General features: G+C 35.9%; 1 protein-coding gene and 1 pseudogene across 1 annotated transcript in view; one reads left to right on the forward strand and one right to left on the reverse strand.

Annotated features, from left to right (window-relative positions):
• The window catches only part of HMCN1 (hemicentin 1), a 511,472-nt gene that overhangs the window by 368,568 nt on the left and 115,272 nt on the right, over positions 1-27,632 (reverse strand). The window contains exon 2 of the mRNA XM_037825157.1: positions 10,536-10,606. Coding sequence (XP_037681085.1) covers positions 10,536-10,606 — 71 coding nt within the window. The remainder of the gene's footprint in view (positions 1-10,535; positions 10,607-27,632) is intronic.
• On the forward strand, positions 25,411-25,882 carry LOC119527758 (annotated as a pseudogene).

Raw genomic sequence — 27,632 nt, forward strand, 5'->3', positions numbered from 1 at the left:
GGCTTTCCTTCTCCTAGCTCTCACTCTGCTATGACTCTTTTCTATCTTTCAATGGTACTGCTCAGACTCCACCTGTCCAGTGAAATCTCTCCCTTCCTTCTGCTGCAACACACTCATATGGATTTTTCATGCTTTCTAGCACATTTAGCATTGTCTTAGTTTTATAGAATGCTATGACAAAAACCACACAATGGGTTGGCTTAAAGAATGGGAATTTATTGGTTCATGGCTTTGAGGCTAGGAGAAGTCCAAAATCGGAGTATCTCCCCAAAGCCTGCAACATTCTGGTGCAGGCTGCCAGCAATCCTTCAGATTCCTTGGCTTGTATCCCTGCCTCTGGTCACATGACGATGTCTTCTCCTTTCTCTTCTGGATTTCCTTGACTTCTGGTTTCTGGTTCTTCCCTGTGGCTTTCTCTATGAATTTCTTCTGCTTATAAAGGACTCCAGTAATCCAGATTAAGCCCCACTCTCATTCAGTTGGGCCACATCATAACTAAAATAACATCTTCAAGAGACCCCATCTACAGTGGGTCCTCACCCACAAGAACGCAGATCAAGACTAAGAACATGTCTAAATTAGGGTCTATACCTCAAAATACCACAGGCATTATCTTTGTTATTGGCTAATGAAGGAGATTAATGATTCCTTTTATTTAATGTGATAATACATCTATACTGTATATGTTACTCTATGTATTGACAAAAATTATTATCAACACAATGCATTTTTTACTATTAAAAGCATTGTAATTATGAATACATTACATTATGGGCAAGTTTAAGACAGACAAATTTTAGGTTGTTTTTGGAGCTATTAATCATTAAACAAAATTAATTTTAAAAGACATAGATGATCTAAAAGGAGGAGACAACATTATATGACAACATTATATGACAAAATAGACAAAATGATGATTAAAAAGAATCAACATGAACATAGAAGGCTGGTGTAGTAGATTGATAGTGCCCTCCTAAAATTCATGTCCACCCAGAACCTCAGAATGTGACCTTATTTGGAAATAGACTCTTTGCAGATATAATTAGAGATCTCAAGAAGAAATCATCCTGAATTAGAGTGGACCCAAAATCCAATAATTGGTGACCTTATAATAAAAGGAGAGGACACTGAAAGGCACTTCAACATACAGAGAAGAAGGCAACGTGAAGATCGAAGTAGAGACTGGAATGGTGCAATGACAAACCAAGAAACGAATGCCAAGGATTGCTTACAGCCACCAGAAGCTAAGAGAGAGGCATGGGACAGTTTCTCCCTCAGTCTCCAGAAAGAATCTCCAGAAGAAACCTCCCGGCCGATGTCTAGATTTCAGTCTTCTAGCCTCCAGAGAGGGAGAATAAATGTCTATTGCTTTAAGGCACCCAGTTTGTGGTAGTTTGTTATTGCAGACCTAGGAAAACAATACAGAGGGAGACCTGGTTTAAACTTTACATGAGAAAGCCTGAGGGACTTAGCTGATGGTTCAACCAGTATTCAATAATGTGATATGCCTGCCAAAAAAAAAAGCCGATAGCCTCTGGCACCAACAGAAGCTTCCAGTCAATGGTCCAGAGGAGGCTCCTACGTATCATCTTGTGTGGAAAGACAAGATCATCAAATTTCTAACTAGCGTTCATTCATGTCTGGGGTATTGTCAGGTTTCTGGAAGACATTCAAGCTTCTAATGAGAAAAATGGACAAATAATCTTCAAAGTCAATTTCAATCCTGAGATCCCACATTCTTTTTGAAAGTATTTCAAAGCCTAAGAATAAAAAAATATAACTACTTGAAAACTAATTGCTTCTTATCAGTTTGGATTGAAAAGAAACTATTTGACTTTCCCTTACACCCATACTGTTGAAAGAGAGGTTTATGGTTCTCTCTAGGACACTTGGATTTAGATCAGGGAACATTCTCACAAGGAAAATGTTTTCACCTCCACCCTTACCATCCCCTAGTGACTGCTGAAATCAGATATCTTTACTGATGGTGGGGGAAAGAGCAATCCCTTGATTGGTTAAGTGGCATGCGTGGGTTGAATCCAGGCACCACAGGTCAGTGGGTTCCTGTTCTTAAATATTGTTTTGTCAAGTACAACTGCAGTATTATGGTGCAGATCATGTATTTACCCTTAAGAACATTATACATGCACACTTTGAAAAGAAAAATCAAGAAACTTCCCATTATAATCCCACCCTCTCCACTCTAACCCCTTGGATATTCTGCTTTGAAAAAACAATCCAACAACCAGCATACCCTTCAACTACTGTTCTTTGTCCTTTGAAATGCACAAAAAAGATCAGCAAGAAATCAACCAGCTATTTGCTTCTGGATGAAGTACCAAGACGAATAGCCAGAAAAGAGCCAAACAATCCCACCCAGTGCCCTCCACTCTCTTAAAGTCTCTATTCCTCACCCCCTGAGCATATAGAGTTGTTTGTCCCTCAGGGAATCCCTTGTTCTAGCAGAAAAACTCCAGCAGCATATTGAAGTTTTAATAGATTAGTACTTCATTCCCAAAGAAGTTTCAACTCCAAGAATAAAAACAATCAAAAGACTCTCTGTAAATATACCTACAATATAAACACTACTTTTCATTCTCTTAAACTGCACCTTTTTCTTGTTCCTCTTCAAGGCATGTGTGAGGTCTGTCTTAAATTACGCTTACCACACCAAGTAGTGAGAACTGTGCCTCACAAAGTAGTGAGGAATGAGAGTAATTTCTGATTTATAATTAACTTTGTCACTTGCTGCTCAATAATTTTAGGTGAGCCAATATTCGAATGGAGACAAAAAAATTATTTAATAATTCAGTTTGTTGAAGATGAGACAAGCACTATAATAACATCTGTCTTTAATTCTCTACTACTTTCAAGAAAAATATAAAGAGAAGTTATATAAATAAATATGCTAATTTGATTAGATTAATTTGGTTACTTAAGCCACTATTTAGAAGGAGAGTAGCACAGCAAAAAGAGAAATTGGTTTTGGAATTAAATACCTCATTTTGAGACCAGCCTTGCTACTCAACAGTTTTGTGACCTGAGTAAGACATATTATCTAATATCTCTGAGCTTGAGTTTCCTCATTCATAAAAAGGAATATGAATATTTGTGTGGGCATGAATAGAGAAAACGTCATTAAAACATTTAGAAACCTTTTACAAGGCACATGTTCTATAATTTTTGCTCATTCCTAGGTATAAATATTTGAGGATTATTTCCCTTAAAAGAAATTTGAAGTACTAGAAGTAGTAGAAGTAACAGTAGTAGCAATAGCTAATGTTTATCAAGCCCTTACTTTGGGCCAGACACTGTTCTATTCTTTTGCATATATTGTGATTTAGACACTTTATCACACTTTCTTTCCTAAATTAAAGGCATATATATGTTAAATGCATATTAAGAAAACTTAGATGGAAATAAAACTGCTTTTTTAAGTTGAATCATTTGCAATACCAAAAATGAGTGTGAAAATCACATCTTTTATATCTCTACATTATATCTATATCTATTCTGACTACTATTCCCTTCCCTTTCCTTTCTTTAATCAAGTTTTTTTTTGTCCTTCTTATTTTTTTCAGTTATATATGAGACTGATCTTTTTAAGATTTTAGGTTGCATACATGTTACTAGAATAAAAAATTAAAAAAATATATAGGACTGTACAATACAAACAATGAACCCTATTGTGAATGACAGACTATAGTTAGTAGTACAATTATAAAAATGTTCTTTTATGAATTGTAATAAATGTACCACACTAATGCAAGGTGTTAATAATAGGGTGGTAGATAGGAGCTCTGTATTCTATATGCATGATTTTTCTGTAAACCTACAACTATTCTAACAAAAAAAAATACTAATTTAAAAGAAAAAAATCACATGGAAGAATACTCTGTAAATCTAGAAAGGAAAAGCACACTTTTACATAGCAGCATGATTTTGAATATTAGAAATGAGTTTAAAAGTATAAAAAATTGGCATAGTAAACTGTTCTTCTAAAATCAGTTACACTATCTTTTCCTCATCTTCTCAATGGTACTTGTCCATCCAACCATTAAATTTCATATTCTCTCTTGGCACTTAATTATAATAGCAACTGTTCTCACACTACAGAATAACAGTTTTCCCCTTAACTTCAGTCTGCTGTAGTTTAAGCCTATTTATTATTCTGTTCTTATTAAAGAATGAGAATAATTGGACTTTATACTTATTTTCTTCCTAACTCTATGTGGCTGCTATATGATGATGCTGTTCCACATATTTTTGGTCTTATTCCTGTCTGATTTTTTTTTTAGTCGATTTTATTAAAAGTCTTCACAAATGAAAATTAAATGATGTGCAAAGAGTTTCAGTTTCTGGTATCAACTTGATATAAAAATTTGAATTGCAATTCCATTATTGAATAAATATATTCCATGTATATTTTTTACATTTCAAATTTTTGACTATTATGCTTTTTGTTCTTTAAAATATTTGGATAAAAGGTTTGAAAGCATATCACTGCCAACATACCATTTTCTAAAAATCAACAAGCTTTGTAGCTTCTATACAGAATGTGATCTGAGGCAGGACTTGACATTCCACATTTACAAGGATATTAATTTCCAAAGTTCTGTATGATTTGAATACCATTTGTTGTCAATTGTCTTTCCTTCTTCTTCCTAGAGGGGAAGCTCAGTTGATTTTCAAGTTACTTCTCTATAATCCAAACAAAAGAGGATAAAGGGAAATGAAATTAATGTTATAAATTTAATGGTTTAAGCTTATTGATTTTGTACTAAGTTAAGTTTTACTTGGAAGAATTTTAGCTGCCTTTCATCAAGTTAATTCTGCTTCCACAGGAATAATAACTGAATCTAATGTAAATGTTAACGCATGATTATCTACTTTACCTAAAACTGATTTCAGTTTTCTTATTTTCAAAACTATTATTAATGTGACAGGAAAGTTTTTAAATCTTTCTATTTTTAAGTCCAAGTTAGTTTTACGAGGACAGCAGTCCCTGTTGCTCTTAATATCAGCGATTTGGGGGGGCGCTGATAACAATGGTAGAAGGACAACCAAAGAAGGACCTGGAAATTATAAACAAAACAAAATTTAGTATCTCAGGCTAAAATTTTATGAAATTTGTTAGTTTTAGTATCCCAGACTGATTTAAAAAATAATCAAATATTTTCTAGGCAAACACTGAAAGAAAATAATGATGATGACACCTAGAATCTTTTCATATTTGACCCTTTATTAATAAATTTTTTGCCATTGATTAAAAAAAAGAATGGTTAACTAGGAACATTGAAAGTAAAACAACTTCTATAGCATCCCCAATGCCCATTACAGTGCCAAATATTGAATAAAAGGAAAAAGACAATATTTGGCTTCTTCCCTGGCTGGTTGTTCTACTTAAGCCTCCCTTGGATCCCAAATCAATGCAACCACAAATTCCATAAGATGCAACCTGTCCAAACTAAACATCCAGAAAAATGGACACCAGCTTTCATACCAGGGTAGAGATAAAGAAAGAACAGAGATAATATCATATGACCCCACAGAGCCTCTGTATCAGGTTCAATTCCAGGGGGAAGTAGGGGACAGTACTGGGGAGGAAACCAATGGAGTATGAGCCAGGAATCATGATCCTTCACCCGACAGACAAATGGAGCAGGGAGGATAAGGCACTCCCTGAAGATCTTCAAGAACAAAAGAAAGGGAGAGGCAGGAAATCAGGAATTGCCAATGCCAAGTCTTACTGAGGATGTAAGTAAAAGAGAAAAAAATATATATTAAATATAGTAAATCCCTTCCTGACAGTCTATTGGCTACAAATTTCCATTTTTTTGGCCCTTATGAGACCTTTTATAAACAATGAAAAATCATGACTGGGTGTAAGATATCCTTTATACAGTCAAGAAAAATTTGAATTATATTCAATATAGTTTTATTGCTAAATGTGCATTTTTTTAAAAAATCAATAACATATAGCACTCACTTATTCCATAGCTTCTTAAAATCCACTCTGCTGCAGTTACTGGTCCAGCCCACTGGCAGTGAATGAAGCTAAACAACCAAGGCAATAAAATTTCTAAATCCCAAGATCCATGTATAGGATAGAAATTTCTATGTAAAGACTTTTTCAGAGAATCTGGATTTTCTAAGTGACAAAGAATTTGCTATACTGAGTCAGAGAAAAGTAAGTAAGCATCTCGATAATGGCCAAAAAATAATGACATAAGAGAAGGGAAATGGAAGATTATTAGTGGAAAAGGCTAGCAGAAGGAATTTAGTAAAAGAGAAAAACAGTGAAGAGATGGCTATATAAATCTATTCAGATATTTATGAAATATTATCTAATTTAGTATACAATTTAAAAGTGAAGACAAGAACAAGAAAAGAATGCACCGATGAAAATATACTTGGAATGCCAAATTTTGCGTTTCTCACCATGTGCCCCAATTATGCTCTCACTATGTACAGTCCCAAATCAAGTCATTCACCCCAAAGTGAAACAAAATTAAAGTGTTATGCTTAAGCACTGCTTGGACTCTGTTAATTTGTACATTTTGGTATATTCATTCATTCATTCATTTATCAAAAAGTAAGCATATTCTACAGGACTCAATGATGAACTAAAATGGAAATCGTCCTTCAAAAGAAACACCAGTTGATTTGTGACAAAGAGAGGAAATGAGATATGTCTAAGTATGAAGAACAGGGCAGGATTCTCTGAGGAAGGGGTATTCAAGAGATTTTGAATAAAAATAGGAGTCTAAACTAGGTAAAGGGAGTGTGGAAGAGGAGGTGGGATAAAGACCGAAAGAGATATCCTAAGTAAGGAGAACACATATGCAAAGGTCCCCCTGGGAAATGGGTGAGGATACAAGCTTGGGGAGGCTTTATGCAAGGTTCCTGGGGAAGAGCTTGGAGCCAGAGGGAGAGAGAGAGGGTAGCACTAGATAGTGCTGAAAGGTAGGCAGGTCTCAGGTCACTCAGAACTTTGGGAAGAATTTGATGAGGTTAGGGTGGAGGTAAAAGTTGATAGTGGTTTAGGGGAAAATGTTCAGAAATGTATTTTGAGATCATTTTGTCTGCAGAGTGGAGAAAGGGCTAGAAAATAAAAGCAGGAGTAAATGCATAAAAATCACTTAGCAGCCTTTTTGCATTAGTTTAGACTAAAGATATACTGATTTGGATTAAGGTGCTGTCAGTAGAAATGCAGAGAAGTCAATTAATATTAAAAAACACATAGGAAATTTAAAATAACAGGACCTAGTGATGGTTTGGATGTGAGGGGTAAAAGCAAGGGATATATTAAGGATGACCCTGATACGTTTGGTTTGTATAACCAGAGTATTGTAGGCACCATTCACAAAGAGGGCTAGCAGGAGACAAGGACCAAAGACCAAGTTTGGGGTAGCGGAAAAGTAACCTGCAATAGTTTCATTTTAGAGGGCCATTTTGACATCCAAGAGACTGACACAAGGATATGATCTTCAGAGGAAGAATAGAGGAGAGGTCCAGGCTGGAAACATATCCATATGGATGATTTCACTTAAGGAGAGGATATAAAGTGAAGAAAAAGAAGGACCATTTCCAAAATCTTGAGAAACCTCAACATTTAATGACCAAGGGTAGGAGAATGAACTTTCCTAGGAACCTGAGAAGGAAATGTGGGAAGAGAAATGGGAGAGCAGGTGTGAGAAGAGAATATGTCAAGAAGGAGGGAGAGCCCAGTATTGTCAAATACTACAAAGGTGTTCATCCAAATATGATGAGGACTGAAACATTTTCATTTCATTTAGTGAAATGGAGATCATTGGTGACTAGCTAGAGCCAGGCACTTTGGTGGAGTGTGGAGAGAGGGAACTAGATTAAAATAAATTGAGGAGTGAAGGGTTGGGGGTGGGGTTGGGGGTTAGTGAACACAGATGGCAGTGAACACAGACAATTTGCTTGGCTTTGAAAATATTGAGAAAGATAGAAGTTGTAATTTTTAAGAGAATGTGAGAAGCATATAGAAGGTGATGTTTATTTAATTTTGTTTTTTCTTTGTTTGGTTTGTTTGGTTCGGGGGTTGGTTGTTTGCTTTTTGAAGACTTGAATATATTTAAAAGTCAACGGGAAAATCCCACTTAAGAGGTTGAGGAAAACAGTTTGATAGTGCCAGGATCCTGTAAAAGCCAAAGGGTTCAGATTCGAAGTTCCAGTAGAGAATTAGGACAGGATTGGTGCTAGTTATAGGTGGATTATACATTTGGTATCAGGGAGCTGAAAGAATTTTCACATGAGTGCTTCCATTTCTGTGTGCTTGTATTTGAAAGAGTAAGTAAAGTCACTTGTTTAGTGTTGGAGATTGAATCTTGTCCCCCACAAAGACATAGTCAAGTCCCAACCCCTGGTCCTGTGGGTGGACCCATTGTAGGTAAGATCTCTTGAAGATATCACCCCAGTGCAGGTGTGGACTAACTGAATGAGGTTGGGCTTTAACTGGATTACTGCTTTGCAAGCAGAATGAAATTCAAACAGAGAGAAAGAGAAGCTACGGGGACAGCCAGAAGGCGGAAGTCAACAGAACCAGGAAGTGAAAGGTGGCCATGTGATGGAAAGGCCAAGGAACTCCAAAGATTGTCATCTATCCAGAAGACACCGATCCCTGGAGGCAGCAGGCCTTCTAACCTCCAAAGCCATGAGACAACAAACTCCTGTTGTTAAGCCAATCCACTATATGATATTTGTTTTAGCAGCCAGGAATCTAAAACACTTAGAGTAGATCATTTGATGAAATAATAAGAGGCGGTGCAACGGAGGTTTAAAGAGAGTGGCTACAGTTTGCAATAGTCATTTAGAGAAGTGGGAGAATTAATTGACCAAAGAAACATAGTGGGATCATAGGAGTCTTAAGAGTCAATTTGAAATAGGTGGCTATAAGTTTACAGTGGAATCAACTTGCCATATTGTGTGACTTTAACAGCACTTGGTCACTAGTGGATAGGCATGAATAATGCAGTTAGTTGGGGTCATTCAGGCATGAGGTTATGTCAGGTGATTTGAACAGAAATACAATTGGAAAGGGAGTAAAAGGGGTGTTTTTGAAACGATGGAACTCTAAACTAGATTGGAGGAAAGTAAAAAGGAGAGAAAAAGGTGATGGCTTGGGAGAAAGTATAGGGGTCAGTGATGAGAGTAAAGGAGCAGTTTTAGTGTAAGAACTTAAACCAAGATGGTTGCTGTTGGAGATTAAAATGTTTGGACTAGTGATTTGGGAGATGGAACCATTTCTGGTAATGGCAAGGTTTGGGGGAAGGGGGCTCTCTGGGAAGAGACGGTAATAGAATGGAGGAACAGGTCATCAAAGATGAGTAGGTCAAGAAATCGACATGGGTTTCTGGATAGGTCATTCCCCAAAATGTTGGAGTTACCTAGAATAGTAGCAGCCCTGGAGATGGAGTGGGAGCCAGTGAGCCAGGTTCCAATATGGTAGATGAATGATGGAAAGTGGCCAAAAGACAGGTAGATGGCAGCAACAGAAACTACAGGGGTATTATAGTGAAATAACCTCAAAGAAGCAAGTTTTGTGTTTCATTGAATGAATAGATTAGGAATAATGATCTGAAAGCAGCAACAGAAAAAAGGTACATACAAACCCTACCTCCAAGTCCTGTTTTCAGAATAACATTTAAACCAATGTTATTCATATTCTCTAACAACCAAATGTTTACCGTCAAAAATTTCATAGAGTCAACATATAGCATAAAATATCAAAATTACCTTAGTTATACCATTACTGATGTGGAGGAAGAATTATTAACTCTTCTTTATGTTTCTAAGTGAAGAGACTCATTAAGAGTAAGAGTTGACAAACGTTTTTCTTAAAGAGTCAGGTAGTAAATATTTTAGGCTCATGGGCTAGAAAGTCTCTGTTATAACTATTAACTTGGTAGTTGTAGCGTGACAGCCTTGATGCATAAAAGAACAGGTGTGGTTGTGTTCCAATAAAACTTCATTTACAAAATCAGGCAGTGAGCAGAATTTGGTCTGTAGAACTTAGTTTGACAATCACTGCTCTGGAATAACGCGCTTGGCCTTTCTCTTCACCCTCTCACTCACTCCTCCCCAGTAGAATAGGATTGACTTATCTGATTGGTGAATCTGAGGGAAGGAATCAGAAGAGCCTAGCTCAGCCTCTTCTGGATCTGTCCTTTGCAATTCCCTTGCCTACAGCAGGCATGTTTTCTAGTTATCCAGTAGTATCAGCGATTAGATGAGTAAAAAACATATAATTCAAGGAATTCTTAGTAAGCCATATTCTCTAGAAAGCTTTATAGTAATCAGGATGATACTTTGAAACTCATTTGTTTTATTCCCATATCAATTGCTCAGTTGGTTCAGAATTCAGATGGGAAAAATCAGAGGTATTTTATTTGGACCCCTAAAAACCCAACGATTGCTTCTTTCAGATTTAAAAATCAGGAAAATCAGTCAAAGACAAATTAGTTTCCATTCCCCAAAAAGAAAGAATACTGAATGCAAGCACTCACCTGAACATATAGCTCTCTGAGTTCATACTGAAATTTCTTGGGATCTGTGGTAATTGTCACTGGGCCGATTTCTATGAAGAGAAAAACAGAATGGGTCAATAAATAGTAGTCAATAGCATTAAAGACTTTAATTTACCATGTTTACAAATGCCTTTCCACTGTGCACCAAACGGTTATTTAAAAATAAAAAACAGCTAATAAAACGCTAAAAACTGTCTCCATATAGTTACAAAACAATATCTTACAATTTACTATAAATTATGGACACCTAAAAGAGTGCATTGTTAGCTTTAGGAAATGCAAGGGGAAGGCACAAATGGTCCATGACCAAGAATTAAGAGGCCCCAATTCCAGTTCCTTCTTTCTCTCACCAGCCAGTGAATATTAATTAAACATGTACTTTGTTGTTAAACTGTAAATGAATTACTTATTGGTCCTACAATTCAGTTTCTCAAATACAGTGTATAAAATTGTATGTATCTGTCCTGTAAGTCTAAAATTAGTTTACAATAAAAAGTTTAATACTAAACAAAAAACAAGAAAAGAAGACAAGAACCTTCATTGAATATCCTGTAGTATTTTTTAAGATCTTAGAGAAGAACAGATACAAAAATACTAATAGTTTAGGAAATGGCCCTTATCAATCCCCTCCCTATGGGTGTGTTGCTATCCATTGCCTCCACCACTCTCCCGAGCTGGCTTTGCTCACTGTAATAATCTTTGGGGCTGGAGCCACCCTCAGGATAGCCCTGATATGCTGCACCAAGCATGGCTTCAAATGGGAACCTGTGGGGGCCACTGAATTTGTTTGAAAGCCAGGAAATGAGGCAGATGAAGGGAAGGAGCCCAGATAGCAGTTTGGGTTAACTTGGCAAGATATTTCTTATTGGCTATAACTTGCCTGTAGTAAATATTTTAAAATCCAAAACACATGCTCTTTAAAAAAACCCAACCTTTAAAATAAGTAAGCTGAAAGTGGCTTTTATGGTTTGGACAAGTATCAATTACTTTCCATAAGAAACAGTCATTTATTTAAGTAATAGTTTTAAAATCCATCTAAGCATCATGTATACAGACATATCATCTTAAATTCCTAAGGTGAATAAGAATTTTCCTATTTTAATTAACAGTACTGAATTAAATATTTGAATATGGTTAAAAGGGGAAACTTTAGGTTGTATATATGTTATTAGAATAAAAATAAAAAACAAAAAAATAGGACTGTACAACGCAAACAGGGAACCCTAATGTAAACTGTGGACTACAGTTAATAGTACAATTATAACAATATTCCTTCATCAATTGTAACAACTGTACCACACTAATACAAGTTGTTACTAATGGGGGAAGAAGGGATAGGAATTCTGTATTTTCTGCATGATTTTTCTGTAAACCTACAACTTCTCTAATAAAAAAAGATGAACTCAGAACTATAATGTGCAACTGCAATATGGAATTATAATGATATTTAACATTTCATTTTATACATAATTTTCCAGCCCTAAAGACATACTGCTAGAAAAGAACTTTATTGCTTCAAAGGATAATAATTAATTAGCCAGGAATTCCTTAACATGCTGCATGTAGTACAAAACAGACTAGAATTTTAGAAATAAATGAGGTCAGTTGGAAAGGAGGCACAATTTATCTTACACAACCCATGTAATTTTTTTTAAAAAATGACATGAAAAAATGCCTCCATCCATCACTATAGATCTTAGACACCTTGCAATATGCAAAAGGAATGGCGAGGAGATTAGAGAAGTCGTGTGAAAATGCAAACATCTGCATTCCATTCAAAACAGAACAGTCATTGGTTGTGTAAAAGTCATGTCCCTAGTATATGGAAAATCATAGAGGGCTACTCTCTCAAGACTAAACAAAGGCATATTTTGCAAAGGAATGCAAAACAGCAAAAAACTTGCCAGGCAGTTACACATTGGCATATAAATTGTCAGCAGCACTGCTTCTGTTTTCCTACATAGGATAATATTGAACTAATTCTAGAACTTAAAATTCAATAAGTAGAAAGGAATACAAAGGATTCTAGAAAAAAAAACAATCACATAAGAATAAAGCATATATATGCAAGAACATTGCCTATAATAAAAACAACTGTTCTAAGCATATATATGGAAGAACATTGCCTATAATAAAAGCAATTGTTCTGGATATATGCCTGTTCTTCAAGTGTGAAAATCAAAGGATGCTGTTAAAATAAGAGGACTTATTAGCCTTCATTTTAGTTTTCCAGGGACTCTCAGATATACACCTGTTTTTTAACAAACATATAATATTTTCTTTTGAAGCTAATTAATTAACACTTTTGCAAAACACACTGGACTGCTGAAATAAATCTTTTATACTGTATGAAAAATATTCAGGAAAGGTAAAGTCTTGCTGAACAGTCATATCCCTCCAGCAGTAAGCACCCTTTCCAACTCTTTTGAAATGAATATGATTATTTGACAATCAGTTCTCCTCCACTCCAGTCTTTCTCTTCACTTAATAGGGTCCTGTGCCAGGTGTGTCATTAGCAATTTCCTCTTCTCTTCCTTTTTTGCTCATGTTGGTTTCATCCCCTGCCAAGCCTTTGATGACATTCAGCAGGTACAACTTTGTCCTCTCTTCCTGCCTGAACATGGTCCTCTATAGCTTACAGAATTAACTGGGAAATCTCCAAGGAATTCCCAGTCCTCTCTTCTTTTTATTCAAACTTTGAACTTTGTCAACACCCTTAGCATTAAGCTACTGTGCTTCCTCACCATTCCCGTGGCCATCTCCCCCCAGCCCCCATTTCATCTGTCCATGCACCTCTCATTCTATAAGACCTAATTTAAGTCTTATCTCTTTGAATATTTTACCTTTTTTACCTTGCTTTAATGATTTCATGATTTTTATATAATAAACATGGGGAGAATAAAATGCCTAGCATTTAATAGAATGCAGAGATCACAGACACTTTATTGTTTATTTTATCCCATTTTTTAAAAAGAAAACCCACCAAAGAAATAAAACCACCATAAACCTCCAAATAAAATCAAAGAGCTATTAGGAGCATTAAAGAGCATTTGGTTCAACCTCCTTATTTCACAAACAAGAAAACTTGAGGTCCAGAGAAGATGGAATTGAAAGACTTTGGCAATGAAGAAAAAAGTTAAGCTATTTGATCACATTTTTTTTTTAACTAAGCAACCTGTGCAGCTCACTAACTTTGTCTCTTTTCCAGTATCTCCATTTTGTCAGTGGTTACATCACTACCAACTTTCTCCCTTTCTCTGGACAATGGGCAGCATGGGCCATGTTCAAAACTCCCTAATTCAACATATCCAAACCCAGAATTCTATATTATCATGTGCCTGGATATTATCTTGGATACAGCAAAGATAATCATCTCCCTATACAGTAGATAATGTAATTAAACACACAAAGAAACCTCACTAGAAAATTCCATCATGATTTTATTTAACAAAACTGTATTGAGAACCTACTAAATGTAGTTGCCGCTGGAAACACAAAGATGAACAAACATGGGGCCTGCCCTCAAAGTCCTGATAGTTTGGTGGAAATAAAAATATAAAGACATAATTACAATACAATGCAAAAAGTTGCAGAAATAGAGGCAGAGAAAAGATAGTGAGGCAGCGCTAATTAATACAGAGTTCTTTTGTTTTGTTTTGTTTTTGTTTTTTCAGAAAAAAAGTCAAGGGAGATTTCAAAATGGAGGTAAAAAATTCACAATTTAAAATTAGATAAAATAAATTAGTTATTTAATGCTAACTCCTTTTTAAATTCTTTATATCAAATTTCAAGGCATTCCTGCATTCTATCAGATTACTTTTATTAGTGGGAACCATATTTGCAACTATAACAATTCACAATGCACTGTAACATACAAGGGTCCCTTTAAGCCTTGCAATAACCTCATGAGGTAGGTAGAACAGATATAATTATGTAGACAGTTCAAGCTCAGGTGATAAACCAAAGCTTTCCAGCCCCTTCAAGGGCTACCACAGAACCATGTATCTGTGGCAATAACAGCATCTACCACATGATCTTCTGAGTGCCTCATGCCTTATGTCTCTGTCACTTGACTGTCCATCTTGAGGAGATGGACTAAGTTACACAGAGTAGGTTCCCAATAAATGTTTGATCAGGAGAGGAAAGGAGAGAAGAAAAAAGAGTAAAAGTCAAAACCAGGCCTTCAGATCCTTTATTTCTTGTGCTTTTCACTACACCATAGCCTTCATGGTATAGTTAAAGACCCTGCTACAAGACCAGTAATGATAATGATAACCAACAGAAAAAAAGTTGCATATAGCCAAAATGTTTTATTTTTTATTTAAATCAAGCTATTGGTGCAGATGATCAATGAACACAATTCTCCTCATAGAGCTTATTTTAGAAAACAAAAGAAACAAAATGTTTGTGGTGGTTTAAAGCTATATGTACCCCAGGAAAAAAAAAAAAAAACACGTTCTTAAAGCTAAGCCATCCCTGTGCATATAAACACATTGTAAGTAGGACTTTTTGATACTACTTCAGTCAAGATGTAACCCTCCTCATTCAAGATGGGTCTCAATCCTATTACTGGAGTCCTTTATAGATGGAATGAATGCAGAGAGAGAGAGAGAAAATGAGGAAGCCAAGAAGCTGAAATCAACAAAACCCAGAAGAGAAGGGAGAGACAAGCAGATGCCGCCATGTGCCTTTTATTAGTAAGAACTATATTTGCAACTATAACAATTCACAATGCACTGTAACATACAAGGGTCCCTTTGAGCCTCACAATAACCTCATGAAGTAGGAGCCAAGGATCGCAGGCAGCTGGTTTTCAGGAAGAAAGCATAGCCTTGATTTGGACATTTTCTCAGCCTCAAAACCATGAGCAAATAAATTCCCATTGTTTAACCCAACCCATTTCATGGTATTTGATTTGAGCAGCCTAGGAAACTAAAACAATGTTTATTACAAATCTAAGAAACATTTCATGTTTCAAAAGACCACTTCTGATTTTTATACAAAACAGTATCTGAAATGCTAAAGAACTCTCCTCATTTCAGTAATTTTGTTATATCCATTTCCTAGGGATTTATCAGATGGGTGGATTACTTCCAGCATCTCAGTCATTGTTCTTTTAATCTGACTTGCAGGATTGTGCTTGAGAAAATAATGGAAAGAAGTTCATAATGTAATATTTTCTTTCACTGCTTGACTTGGCAAGATCAATATCTAGTTCCTCACTTCCTTTTCCCTTTCCACTAACAAATTCTGCTCCTTATAGTTTTTCTTTGTCAAACTGGTTCCTTGATACTAAGAGGAATGTTTATTGCTGCCTTCTGGGGGCTAAATGCTGGCTGTGCAGGGTTTGATAAATGTTCACAATTACTTTTTTCTTTTTTTTTTTTAACAAATAGTTCTTGAATTTATATGGACAGTTACAATGAATATACATATGTGAAAAGCTAAAACTAGAACTCCTAAATTGCATTATAAACTAATCAGTATTTGCAAGGCATTATAGATGAACCAAAGAAATACCTAAATCATAGGGCCTGCCATAATGGAAGCTTAAATATAGTTGAAAACTTGAAAAAATAGTAAGCTACAAAGTAATAGTAAGCTATGAAATATGAAAGTGAAGAGGAGTCTAACCCAGCATCTGAGAGGTGTAAAGGATACAAATCTAGATGAACATTAAGTTCTCTTAGTGAAAAAAAGGGAGAGATACCTCTGAACTCTAGGGAAATACACAGAAGACACCATCAAGGAAGAGAACAAGGTATAAATTGGAACTTAAAGAGAACATCAGTTTAACAGAAGGGTACCAAATGAAAAGAAATTCCAGACATTGACATCCTGCTCAAATTCCCTCTGATGACCTGAATCTCAACATGATCCACTTTCCAAAAATTCTACTCAGTCAATTATTTTAACACAAATTAATTATAATGTCCTTTACGTGCAAATTTGCTGGTATAAATATAAATATTGAAAACATTCATGTTTTTTTCTGAATTAAAATTAGTAAATTATATTTCCTTTTGGAGGATGCTATAGAATATCAGATTAATAATGATATTTACCTTTCATTGTTTTTAATCTGATCCACAATACACTCTTTCCAGGTTTCTCTATCCTCACTCAATTGCAATGTTGCTGTCCAGCACCATTTTTAAATGATTTGCATCTGACCAACAAAAGCAGGACAGTGTCCTGACTCTAAACTGAGCTAATGCCAATTAGTATATTTCAGGACCCGTTTAACTGACAACATTCCCACTCACAATAGAACAGGTAATTTTCAGGACCGTTTACACATCCTGTGACTGTTTTGGAAATGAAGTGATACATTTGGTGTATTTGATAAGATTGTGTCAATGATGAATTCATGGATAGCATGTTATCTAATATTTAATCAAATAGCAATCTGTACCAACAAAGAAATTATTCACATTAACAGTGAGGTGTACAATAACATTAAATAAATGCACTTAACAGAATTGCAAATGGTACATGTACAATACAACAATCATTTCACTTCATGGACTCTTGAAACGGGTCATTGAAAAGATCATGAACATGGATTCAGCAATGTTACCCAGCTGTTTAGAACAGAAGCAAAGAATGCCTATATAATTGACACCAGGCTTTGAGGTATACTGAGTAGGATGTCACTGCTGAGGCTGGACTTTGGCCAAGGGCAGCAGCCCTCTTACAAAACCAGTCATCGGATTTTTAATGGCCAAGAAAATTCAGATTCTCAATTTTACATGTAATCCTAACATAAAATGGCATTTTTAACCTCAAAATATATCCATGCATAGACAAGGTCACAGAGACAAGAACACATAAATGTTCTTCCTGCTATTTGATAAGGTTTAATTAACAAACTTTCCAATGTGATCAAGGTACCATAAAAGCAAACAAACAAGCAAAAATAATGTTCAAGAATGTTTTTAAATTTAAATAATGATGTTTTTAGGAAAATGTGTCTTAAAATTTAGTATAAAAATATCAGCATTTATTTCAAAGTTTTAAGTGTTCTCTGAGACAATTCTTAACAATGATGTTTCTCCAAATATATCCAGACTTCACTTAGGGATAAAGAAAATAAAAAGCTATAGAGGTAAAAATGTGAAGAAGAAAAAATATCCATTTGAAGTTCTTAGAAAAGAATCATTGGCATTGCTTGAATTTCCATATTAGGAAAATAGTCTTAACTTCAGCACTGATAGTTTCCACAACTGAATAAATTTATGCAATTCTTTGTTCATATTTTCAGGGAAAACATAATTCAGTGGTCCAAGAGACCATACTTATGGAGTAAACATGTTATTTGCAAAAATATGGCAATCAGATACTGACCAAAAAAATGATAGTTTATATGTATATGTATATACACATATATATATGATTTTATTTGTGTGGTTTTGTTGAAATATTTGTATTCATTCAAACAATAAACAGGCAGTATTTCTTTAAGCATACTTCAAATTGGCAGGCAAAAACACAAGCAAACAAATACTTTCAAATAGAGGGGTCTTGAGTATAACCAAGTCAGAGATTTGTGTTTTAAAAATTACAGGGGTCTGGTTTCATGGGTTTTCAACCAGTGCAGTTATTCAAGGCTCCAGTCTCAGAAGACCCTGCTTTGGGGTTTAATGCTTGGCAGTCACCTTCTTGAAATTCTTAATTTTTTCTTTATCTTTGAATTAGTGTTTTTACAGTGAAGTCTAAGGCTGGGAGCCTTGGTTCAGGCTTGCCCTGCCTCCTACCACCTTTGGAAAGGAATTCTCAGCCACATGCTTTCTGGCCCCCTGATGCTAGGCCCTACCCTGCAGCCCCCTCTCTGTTCCTGCCCTGCTATAAACTTCTGCCCCTGGCAGGGGCCTGGACATGGACACAGGAAGCACTGGGGTCAGGGAACAAATGCCCCACACCATCCCAGAATAGGGCATGGTGGCAGCCATCCCTTGTCCAGGCTGGCAACCCCACAGAGATGTCCAGATGCCAGAGCCCAAGTCTCAGTGGGGGCAAACCCTTCACCCACTCTCAATCCAGGTACCAAGCAAGCCTCAGTATCGAGGTTTAAAGTTCTTTGGGCATTGCCCATCTGCTCAGGGTTAGAGTGGAGGTCCCAGGGGAAGGGGACATGTTGGACTCAATTTCATGAGTCCTTGGCTCCCAGCCAGGTCACTGTGCTTCAGTCCAGTGACTGGCAGGAAGGAAGCCTGGTGGCCCCTCAGACCCAAAGGCAGAGTGTGGCCTGTGTCACAAGGGACGCCCTCCAGGGGCCTGTGAGGATTTGCACTTGCCCCATGACTATTATGCACTGGACCTAGGTGTGCTCCCTCACAGTCTCCATGTCTGGGGGATCCTCTCTTCCTCCTTCCAGCCTTCTGAAGTCTGGCTTAAATTATTAACATGAATTACCATTCATCTTAATATTGTACAATGCCAGTTTTAAATTCAAATATTAAAGCAATTGAACGTGTATGGGAAGTCACCAAAATTACACAATTCATATGTCATGGCTCAGTTTCACATGGTGTCTCCAGCTGGTCAGAAACAACTGATGCAAGTCAGATATAGGAAGTACAGAAGAAGGAACCATTTATATTCCAAGCACTAGTATGAATATCCTAGGGTTTATCATAACACCACGTTCAGTGGTACTTTTTATTAAAACATAAAATATTATTTTTAATGAAGAGAGCATGTTTATACAGTAAAAAAGCTAAATATTAAAATGTGTAATCTCTTGCCAAATTTACAGATTTGATGCATTTATCATTAAAAGGACAGATGGATTTTTTTTCTCATTTCTTTTTTAGAACACTTAGCAAAATTATTCTAAAATTTATACGGGAAAGCATATGGACAATTATATCAAGGAATACTGACAAATAAGAGCAGTAGAAGAACATCACAGCATCAATAAGAGGATGGGAGGGCTGGTATACATACAAATATGTAATAACTAGAAGAGAATAAATAATCTATGTACTAGATAGTATCCGAAGACAAGGTGGATACATTAGGATTAATTATGTAAAATATTTAACTTTAATTCATGCTTTACAATATATAGCAAAATAAAGTCTAAATATATCAAATGGTTAAATACAACCGTTATAACTATGTTGAAATGAATTTAAATTAAAATATATATCTATAAAAGAATAACATTTTCCTTTTCAAATCAATGCATGGAATCACAAGAGAAAACACTGATGGATATAAGTATATAAAAATTAAAATGGAAATTAAAACCTAAAATAAAAGAGAGAGCCATATTTGGCAACATTTATATCAACAATTAAAAGATTATAATCCATATTACTTATAGACATCATTCAAATAAATAAAGGAAAATTCATTAAAAGAAGGATAGCAAAGAAACAAGAATAGGAGCAAAATATTCAGATTAAGTTCTATTCAAAGAGACACAAGCTGCAAAAACATGAAGTACACATTGCATACAAATAAAATAGTCTTTTTTAAGATTATTACTCAAACAATTGTCATGATAAACCTGGAACATTCATACAGTTGGTAGGAGTACAAATGGTTACTATCTTTGTGAAATATAATTACTTGTATTATTGTTTTTAGTATTAAAATAAAAATTGGAACTAAAATTATTTTAAAAAAACCATAGGACTATAAACAAAAATAGTGAATCCTAATGTAAACTATGTATAATGGTTAATAGAACAGTTATAGAATGTTCTTTTATCAATTGTAACAAAGTTACCACACTAACACAAGGTCTTAATAATGGGGGAGAGGGGCATATGGGAACTCTGAATTTTCTGCATGATTTTCTGTAAACTGCTCTAATAAAAAAAAATTATATAGCAATAGATAAGATAAGATTTAACAAAGGATTATGAATACTGAATCCTTATATAAATATATACATATTTTTTAATGCTAGGGTATTAGAATATCTAGAAAGAAATAACTGAAATGTGGAACTGTAACCCTGTTATAACATTCTTTGAAATTTGCTCTATAGCTACTTGTAAATTTTCTTTGAAAGTTAACACCTTTCTGTATATATCTTATATTTTACAATAAGGAAATAATAGAAACTGGAACTGTAACCCATAACATTCTTTGAAATTACCTATATAACTACTTGTTAAATCGTATTTTGAAAGTTTTCACCTTTCTGTATATATGTTATATATCGCAGTAAGGAAATAACTGAAATTATTGAACTGTAGACCATAATATTCTTTGAAATTTGCTCTCTAACTACTTGTTAAATTGTACTTTGAAAGTTTTCACTGCTCTGTATACATGCTAAATTTCACAATAAAAAATATATTATAAAAAAATTTAGTGTGTCAGAGAACTTTATAATGAAAGTAAAAAGACAACCTACTAAATGGGAGAAAGTATTTGGAAACCACATACCTGATAAGGGTTTAATATCCAGAATATAAAAATAAATCTTACAACTCAACAATGTAAAGACAAACAACCAAATTAAAAATGGGCAAAAGACTTAAACAGACATCTCTGCAAAGAACATATACAAATGGCCAAAAAAAACACTTGAAAAGATGCTCAACATCATTAGCCATTAGAGAAATGCAAATCAAAACAACAAGGAGATACCATGTCACACCAACCAAAATGGCTACTATTAAAAAAAGAAAGAAAATTTCAAGTGTTACAGATGCGGAGAAATAGGAACACACACGCATGCATTGGTGGGAATGTAAAACTGGCACGGCCACTGCAAAAGACCGTTTAGCAGTTCCTCAGAAAGTTAAGTATAGAATTACCATATCACCTGGTAATCCCACTTCTAGGTGTATACCCAAAAGATCTGAAAGCAGGGACACCAACAGATATTTGCATATCAGTGTTCACGGCGGCATTATTCACAATTGCCACAAGGCAGGAGCAACCCAAGTGTCCATCGACAGATGAGTGGGTAAATAAAATGTGATATATTCATACAACAGTATTATTCAGTTGTGAAAAGGAATGACGTTCTGATACATGTGACAACATGGATGAAACTTGAAGGCTATCATGTTGAATGTAATAAGCCAAACACAAATATATGGTCTCACCATCTGAAATAATTAGAATAAGCAAATTCATAGAATCAGAAACTAGAATAAAGGTTACCAGGGGCTGGGGTGAGGGCAGGGAATGGGGAGCTGATGCTTGATTGGTTCAGAGTTTCTGTTTGGGCTGTTGAAAAGTGTTTTGGTGACAGATGGTGGTGGTGGTGGCACAAAATTGTGAATGCAACATCACCACTGAATTATATATTTAAAATATGATTAAAAGAGGAAATTTAAGTTGTATATAGTTAGAATAAAAATTTTTTAAAACATGAGACTGTACATCTCAAACAGTGAGCCCTAATGGAAACTATGAATTATAGTTATTAATACCATTAAAATAATACTGTTTAATCAATAGTAACAAAGTTTCCACACTAACGTAAAGTGTTAATAAGAAGGAAAACTATGTGTATGAGGGGGAATATATGGGAACTTCATATTTTGGGCACAATTTTTCTGTAAAACTATAACTTCTCTAATTTCAAAAAAAAGTTAGCAAAAAAAAGAAGAGAAGAATTTCACTTGATCACATGCATGCTTGAGGCTGTGTTCATAAATAACTGGCTGCGGGTGGTTACTAATTTACTTCTAATGGTCACTGGAAAAAGCACAAAATATTTCTCAGCATTAGGTAACATAACAAGGAAAGTCTTGATTTGAAACGTTATCTGTTAATATTGTGAGATGACATGTTTTAAGTATTTTAGAGTTTAATCAAAACAGTCATCTGGATATGACATTCTTTTTAATCCTCTCACTTAGCTTTATTCTGTCTTTTAAGTATACAACTCTTGGCAATGTCATCTTCCTATCATAAGTCCTTATTGAACACGCAAAGAATTCCTTTCAATTGAATGAAATGAAACACTCTTTAGACTTATAACACCAAAGTCCAACCACAGCTAAATTTTGGTTTCCTTCTGCTGCTTATAATAGATTTTTATTTTCTCTATCTTTTTTGCAATGATCTGTGTGTATTTATACACACATGTGCATTTGTCTTGCCTTTTTCTCTTCCCAGAAAACAAAACTGAAAGTATGAACCATCCAATACAATCATAGAAATTTAACATAAAATTGAATAATCAGTGTGAATAACCCATTTTTAATTTAAATATCTATTCTAATATGAAGTTTAGAATATTCACATTATATGGGAACTCTATTTTATGCCTGATTTTTCTGTAAACCGACTTCTGTAATTTGAAAAAATAATAATATTCACCTTAGTTGGTAACTGAAAGCATTCCAGATTTGAGGTTACCATAGTCTTTTCAATTTCAATGAAGTTAAGTAATTTATTCTAGTTCAAATCTGTTTCAAGGATATTTTCAACTTAAGACCAGAATCCATGCTTTATGCTGATGCTTGAGAGTGGGAAAGCATCATACACAACCCACTCCAATTCCTCCCCTTACAAGGCACCAATGCACTGCTGCACTGCAAGAAGAGGCAGGTGTGTCCCCACAGATATCAATGGACTGTGGCATACATACAAAACATTCCAAAGACTACAGAGCAGGAGCAAGAGACATTCTGTGGCATTTCTGTTATTGCAGTGGTATGTCCACTCTTACCAACTGATAGCTGCAAGTTCCCATGCTTCTCTACTTCACTCTGAAGAACATTCCTATTAACTGGTTATATCAAGCCTTCTATATAAAACCTGAACTCCAAAGGCGGGGATTGTTACTTTGATGTACAATCTGCACTCAAATTAAAATGCAATAATTAACGTGTCTTATAGCCATCTCTCAGTAACAATTAGCAGAGTCACTGAAAGGAAGATTTGGCCAAGTGAATTTCTCAACCAAATCGACTAATAGTGCTTAGATTGCTGCTGATCCAGTGCCCACAAGAAAATCTACAAAGTCTAGATAAAAAGTGGTATATGATTTCATATTTTTCATTCATATGGTCCACATTTACATTAAACACTTGAGCTAAGAGGTGTTCTATTCTTTTGATTAAGAACTCAGGCACTGGAGTCAAAACTACTTGGATTGGAATCAAGGCTCTGCCATATACTAGTTTTATTATGATGATGATGATTATTATTACTACTACTACTACTGTTATCGTCAAATTCCTTAATCTCATTGACTTTCAGTCTCATCTGTAAAATGGAAATAATAATCATACCTACACCATAGAGCTATTATGAAAAATTCATAAGGATAACATGCACAATGTTCAATGCTTAGGATAGATTACACATGTAATAAATACTAACTCTCCTGTTGCTACTTCTACTGCTGCAAGTAATTTTCATGACATCAAAGACATATGTTAAGCACTATGGTTAAATAATGATCTACACTAATAGCAGAACCAACCATAATCTGGGGTTTAGACAAACTAACACTTCTCTTGTGCCTATCTGTGCTTAAGATAAATTAATAAATTTGAAGTTCCATCTCAAAAAGGCATTAGTAATAAGGTACATTCTTTTTAAGTCATTCCTCCTGCAAAAAGGAACTTTATCTTTTCACCTCACATAAGATAAAAGGTCAAATTTTGACCACGTTTATATGAGTTTTTAGAAAACTAAAATTACCTTCCTGCATTTGTAGATAACAGAACATCATTTCCAATATTTGTCATTGAATCAGATCTCAGAATCTGAACTTACATGGTAGTATTTCAGTACTATGCTTGATTTTTAATATCCACTTCTCTGATAATGAAAATTACAGGTACCCAAACAAGACTGAGGTAAAAATACCATTTACCAAAAAGAGAAAACGGGTATCTACTTTAGGACTCCTCATTAATTATTTTACACGAAAACACTGTCATGTTATTAGTTCACTGTTCTCAAAGTAATCTAGACTAATAACTCCCTATACTCCTTTGTTTGCATTTTTCTTTGTAAGAGGTTGTTTTACCCCTGTACTTATCTAACTTTTCAAGATTTGACTCACAGCCCAACTTTGTTGGAAATCTTCCTGAATATCTCAGCCCTTAAAGAGCTCTCCTCTGAGTATTTTTAGTGGTGTGTCTTCACTGCCTGTTTGGCATTTACCACACGTGTTAGGCATCCTCTAAGATGGCTGTCCTAGTTTGCTAATGCTGCAGAATGCAAAACACCAGAGATGGATAGGCTTTTATAAAACGGGGGTTTATTTCACTACACAGTTACAGACTTAAGGCCACAAAGCCTCCAAGGTAACACCTCAGCAATCGGGTACCTTCACCAGAGGACGGCCAATGGCGTCCGGAAAACCTCTGCTAGCTAGGAAGGCAGCTGGCGTGAGCTCCAAAGCTCCGGCCTCAAAACGGCTTTCTCCCAGGACGTTCCTCTCTAGCAAGCCTGCTCCTCTTCAAAACATCACTCCCAGCTGCACTCCGTTAGTTCCCTCTCTCTGAGTCAGCTCATTTATATAGCTCCACCGATCAAGGCCCACCCCAAATGGGCGGGGCCATGCCTCCATGGGAACATCTCATCAGAATCATCTCCCACAGCCTGGTGGGGCACACTCCAAGCAAATCCAACCAGCACCAAAACTTCTGCCCCACACAAGACCACAAAGATAATGGCATTTGGAGGACACAATACACTCAAACCGGCACAATGGCCTTCCATGATCCCCACCTCCTGGTATTCACACCCTTGTGTAATCCCCTTCCCTTGATTTGGGGCTGGACCTAATGGCTCTGAATTCTAACGAAGGTAATAGGGCAAAAATGATAGACGGTCACTTCCAAGATTAGCTTACAGAAGCTGAGCTGAGGTCCAGCCAGAGCGGCGTGGTTGGACAGCACCGAACGCCCCAGCCATGGCCCGCAAAACGCTGTCTTGTGCTTCCGCTGGGTGGTCATCGACTAGTTTGACGAGAACAAATTCGTGGACAAGCAAGAGGAGGTGGAAGTGGCGACCGAGCCAGGTTGGAAGCGAGGGAAGTGGACAGGCTCCTGCTGCAAGGGGACATGCTTCTTGCAGAGCTCCCCATCAATACCAAGAATCAAGGTGTGAAAGAATGAGCCCAGGGTATGGTGCTGAAAGTGCTCACAAATTTTAAGAGCAGTGAAATGGAGCAGGCTGTGCAGTCACTGGATAGAAATGGCATTGACTTGTTAATGTAGTACATTTATAAAAGGTTTGAGAAGCCCACAGAAAGTAGCAGTGCAGTGTTACTCCAGTGGCACGAAAAAGCATTAGCAGCAGAAGGACTAGGCTCCATTATATTAGTTCCTACAGAAAGAAAGACAAGAAGAAAGAAAAAAAGTCTCATTACTTTGAGAAAATGAGAATTTTAGATGCAAAGGCTGGTGAAGATGGGACTGGCAATGGAAAATCTTCCTAAGAACTCCCATCTAAACTACTTCAGGACATGCATCTGCTGAAATGTATTTCATTTTCAAGGTTGAGGGAGAGATTGTCTTACTTGTTTACTGAATCCTTTGCAGGATCTAATAATCTATGCCTTTGTCTATGAGTAATGCAGAACGGACATTTTGACTGTCTACCAGAGTGGCTGGCCAGCATACGTTATACCTGTGTGCACTGCCTGTTTAAAATGGGTGATTCGGTCAGGTACAGATCCAAGGGCTGTGGTAAAAGGGAGAGCTTGTTTTTCTTGTTTTTTGTTTTTTTTTAATTCAGTTTTATTGAGATGAATTTACATACCATACATTCATCCATGGTGTGTAATCAAACTGTTCACAGTACCATCTTATAGTTGTGCATTCATCACCCCAATCTATTTTTGAACATTTTCCTTACACCAGAAAGAATCAGAATAAGGATAAAAAATAAAAATTAAAAAAAGAACACCCAAATCATCCCCCCCATCACACCCTATTTTTCTTTTAGGTTTTGTCCCCATTTTTCTACTCATCCATCTATACACTGGATAAAGGGAGTGTGATCCACAAGGTTTTCACAGCCGCGCTGTTACCCCTTGTAAGCTACATTGTTATACAATTGTCTTCAAGAGTCAAAGGCTACTGGATTGGAGTTTGGTAGTTTCAGGTATCTACTTCTAGCTATTTCAATATATTAAAACCTAAAAAGTGTTATCTATATAGTGCATAAGAATGTCCACCAGAGTGACCTCTTGACTCCATTTGAAATCTCTCAGCCACTGAAGCTTTATTTTGTTTCATTTCATATCCCCTTTTGGTCAAGAAGATGTTCTCAATTCCATGATGCCAGGTCCAGATTCATCCCTGAGAGTCACATCCTGCATTGCCAGGGAGATTTACACCCCTGGGAGTCAGGTCCCATGTGGGGGGGAGGGGGCAGCAAGATCATCCGCAAAGGTGGCTTAGTTAGAGAGAGAGGGCCACATTTGAGCAACAAAGAGGCACTCAGGGGGAGACTCTTAGGCACAATTATAAGCAGGTTTACTCTCCTTGCAGCAACAAGCTTTGTAGGGGCCAGCCTCAAGACAGAGGACTCAGCACATCAAGCCGTCAGTCCCCAGTGTTGTTGAGAACATCAGCAACAATCCAGGTGAGGAAGTCCAACACCTCTGCAACCTCCCCCAGCTCTTCAGGGGAGCCCTGAATATATATTTTTATTCTCCACCCAAATTACTTTAGGATGTGTTGCTATTTCATTCTAATCTATACAGACCTACCATAGCTCACTTCCTACTCAAAGTTCCATGTAATTGTAGTGTTTGAACAAACTGACTGTAGAAGTCATATTGTTTAGAAAATATAGATCCTACACCAAATAAATATCTCTTCCTGTGGTCTCACATGGAAGTTGAAGTTTTAACACATAGTCAGTTTCAACCTTTACCCTTTGGCCCAATTAGAGAGCTTGTTTTTTGAAGTGGAAAAACCCAATGGTTTGTACAGGCAGCCTGTGCTTCCAGAGATACTCTTGGGTTTATTGTAAAGTGCCTGCTGCATCAATAAAGCTCTTGACTTATTAGTGTATATAATTATTTAGATATTTACAATTACTTATATATATGTATATGTGTGTGTATATATATATATATTAGGTTACAAAGAAATATATATTTATTAGGTTACAAAGAAATTA

This window comes from Choloepus didactylus, chromosome 2, assembly GCF_015220235.1.
Source record: "Choloepus didactylus isolate mChoDid1 chromosome 2, mChoDid1.pri, whole genome shotgun sequence".
NCBI lineage: Eukaryota > Metazoa > Chordata > Mammalia > Pilosa > Megalonychidae > Choloepus > Choloepus didactylus.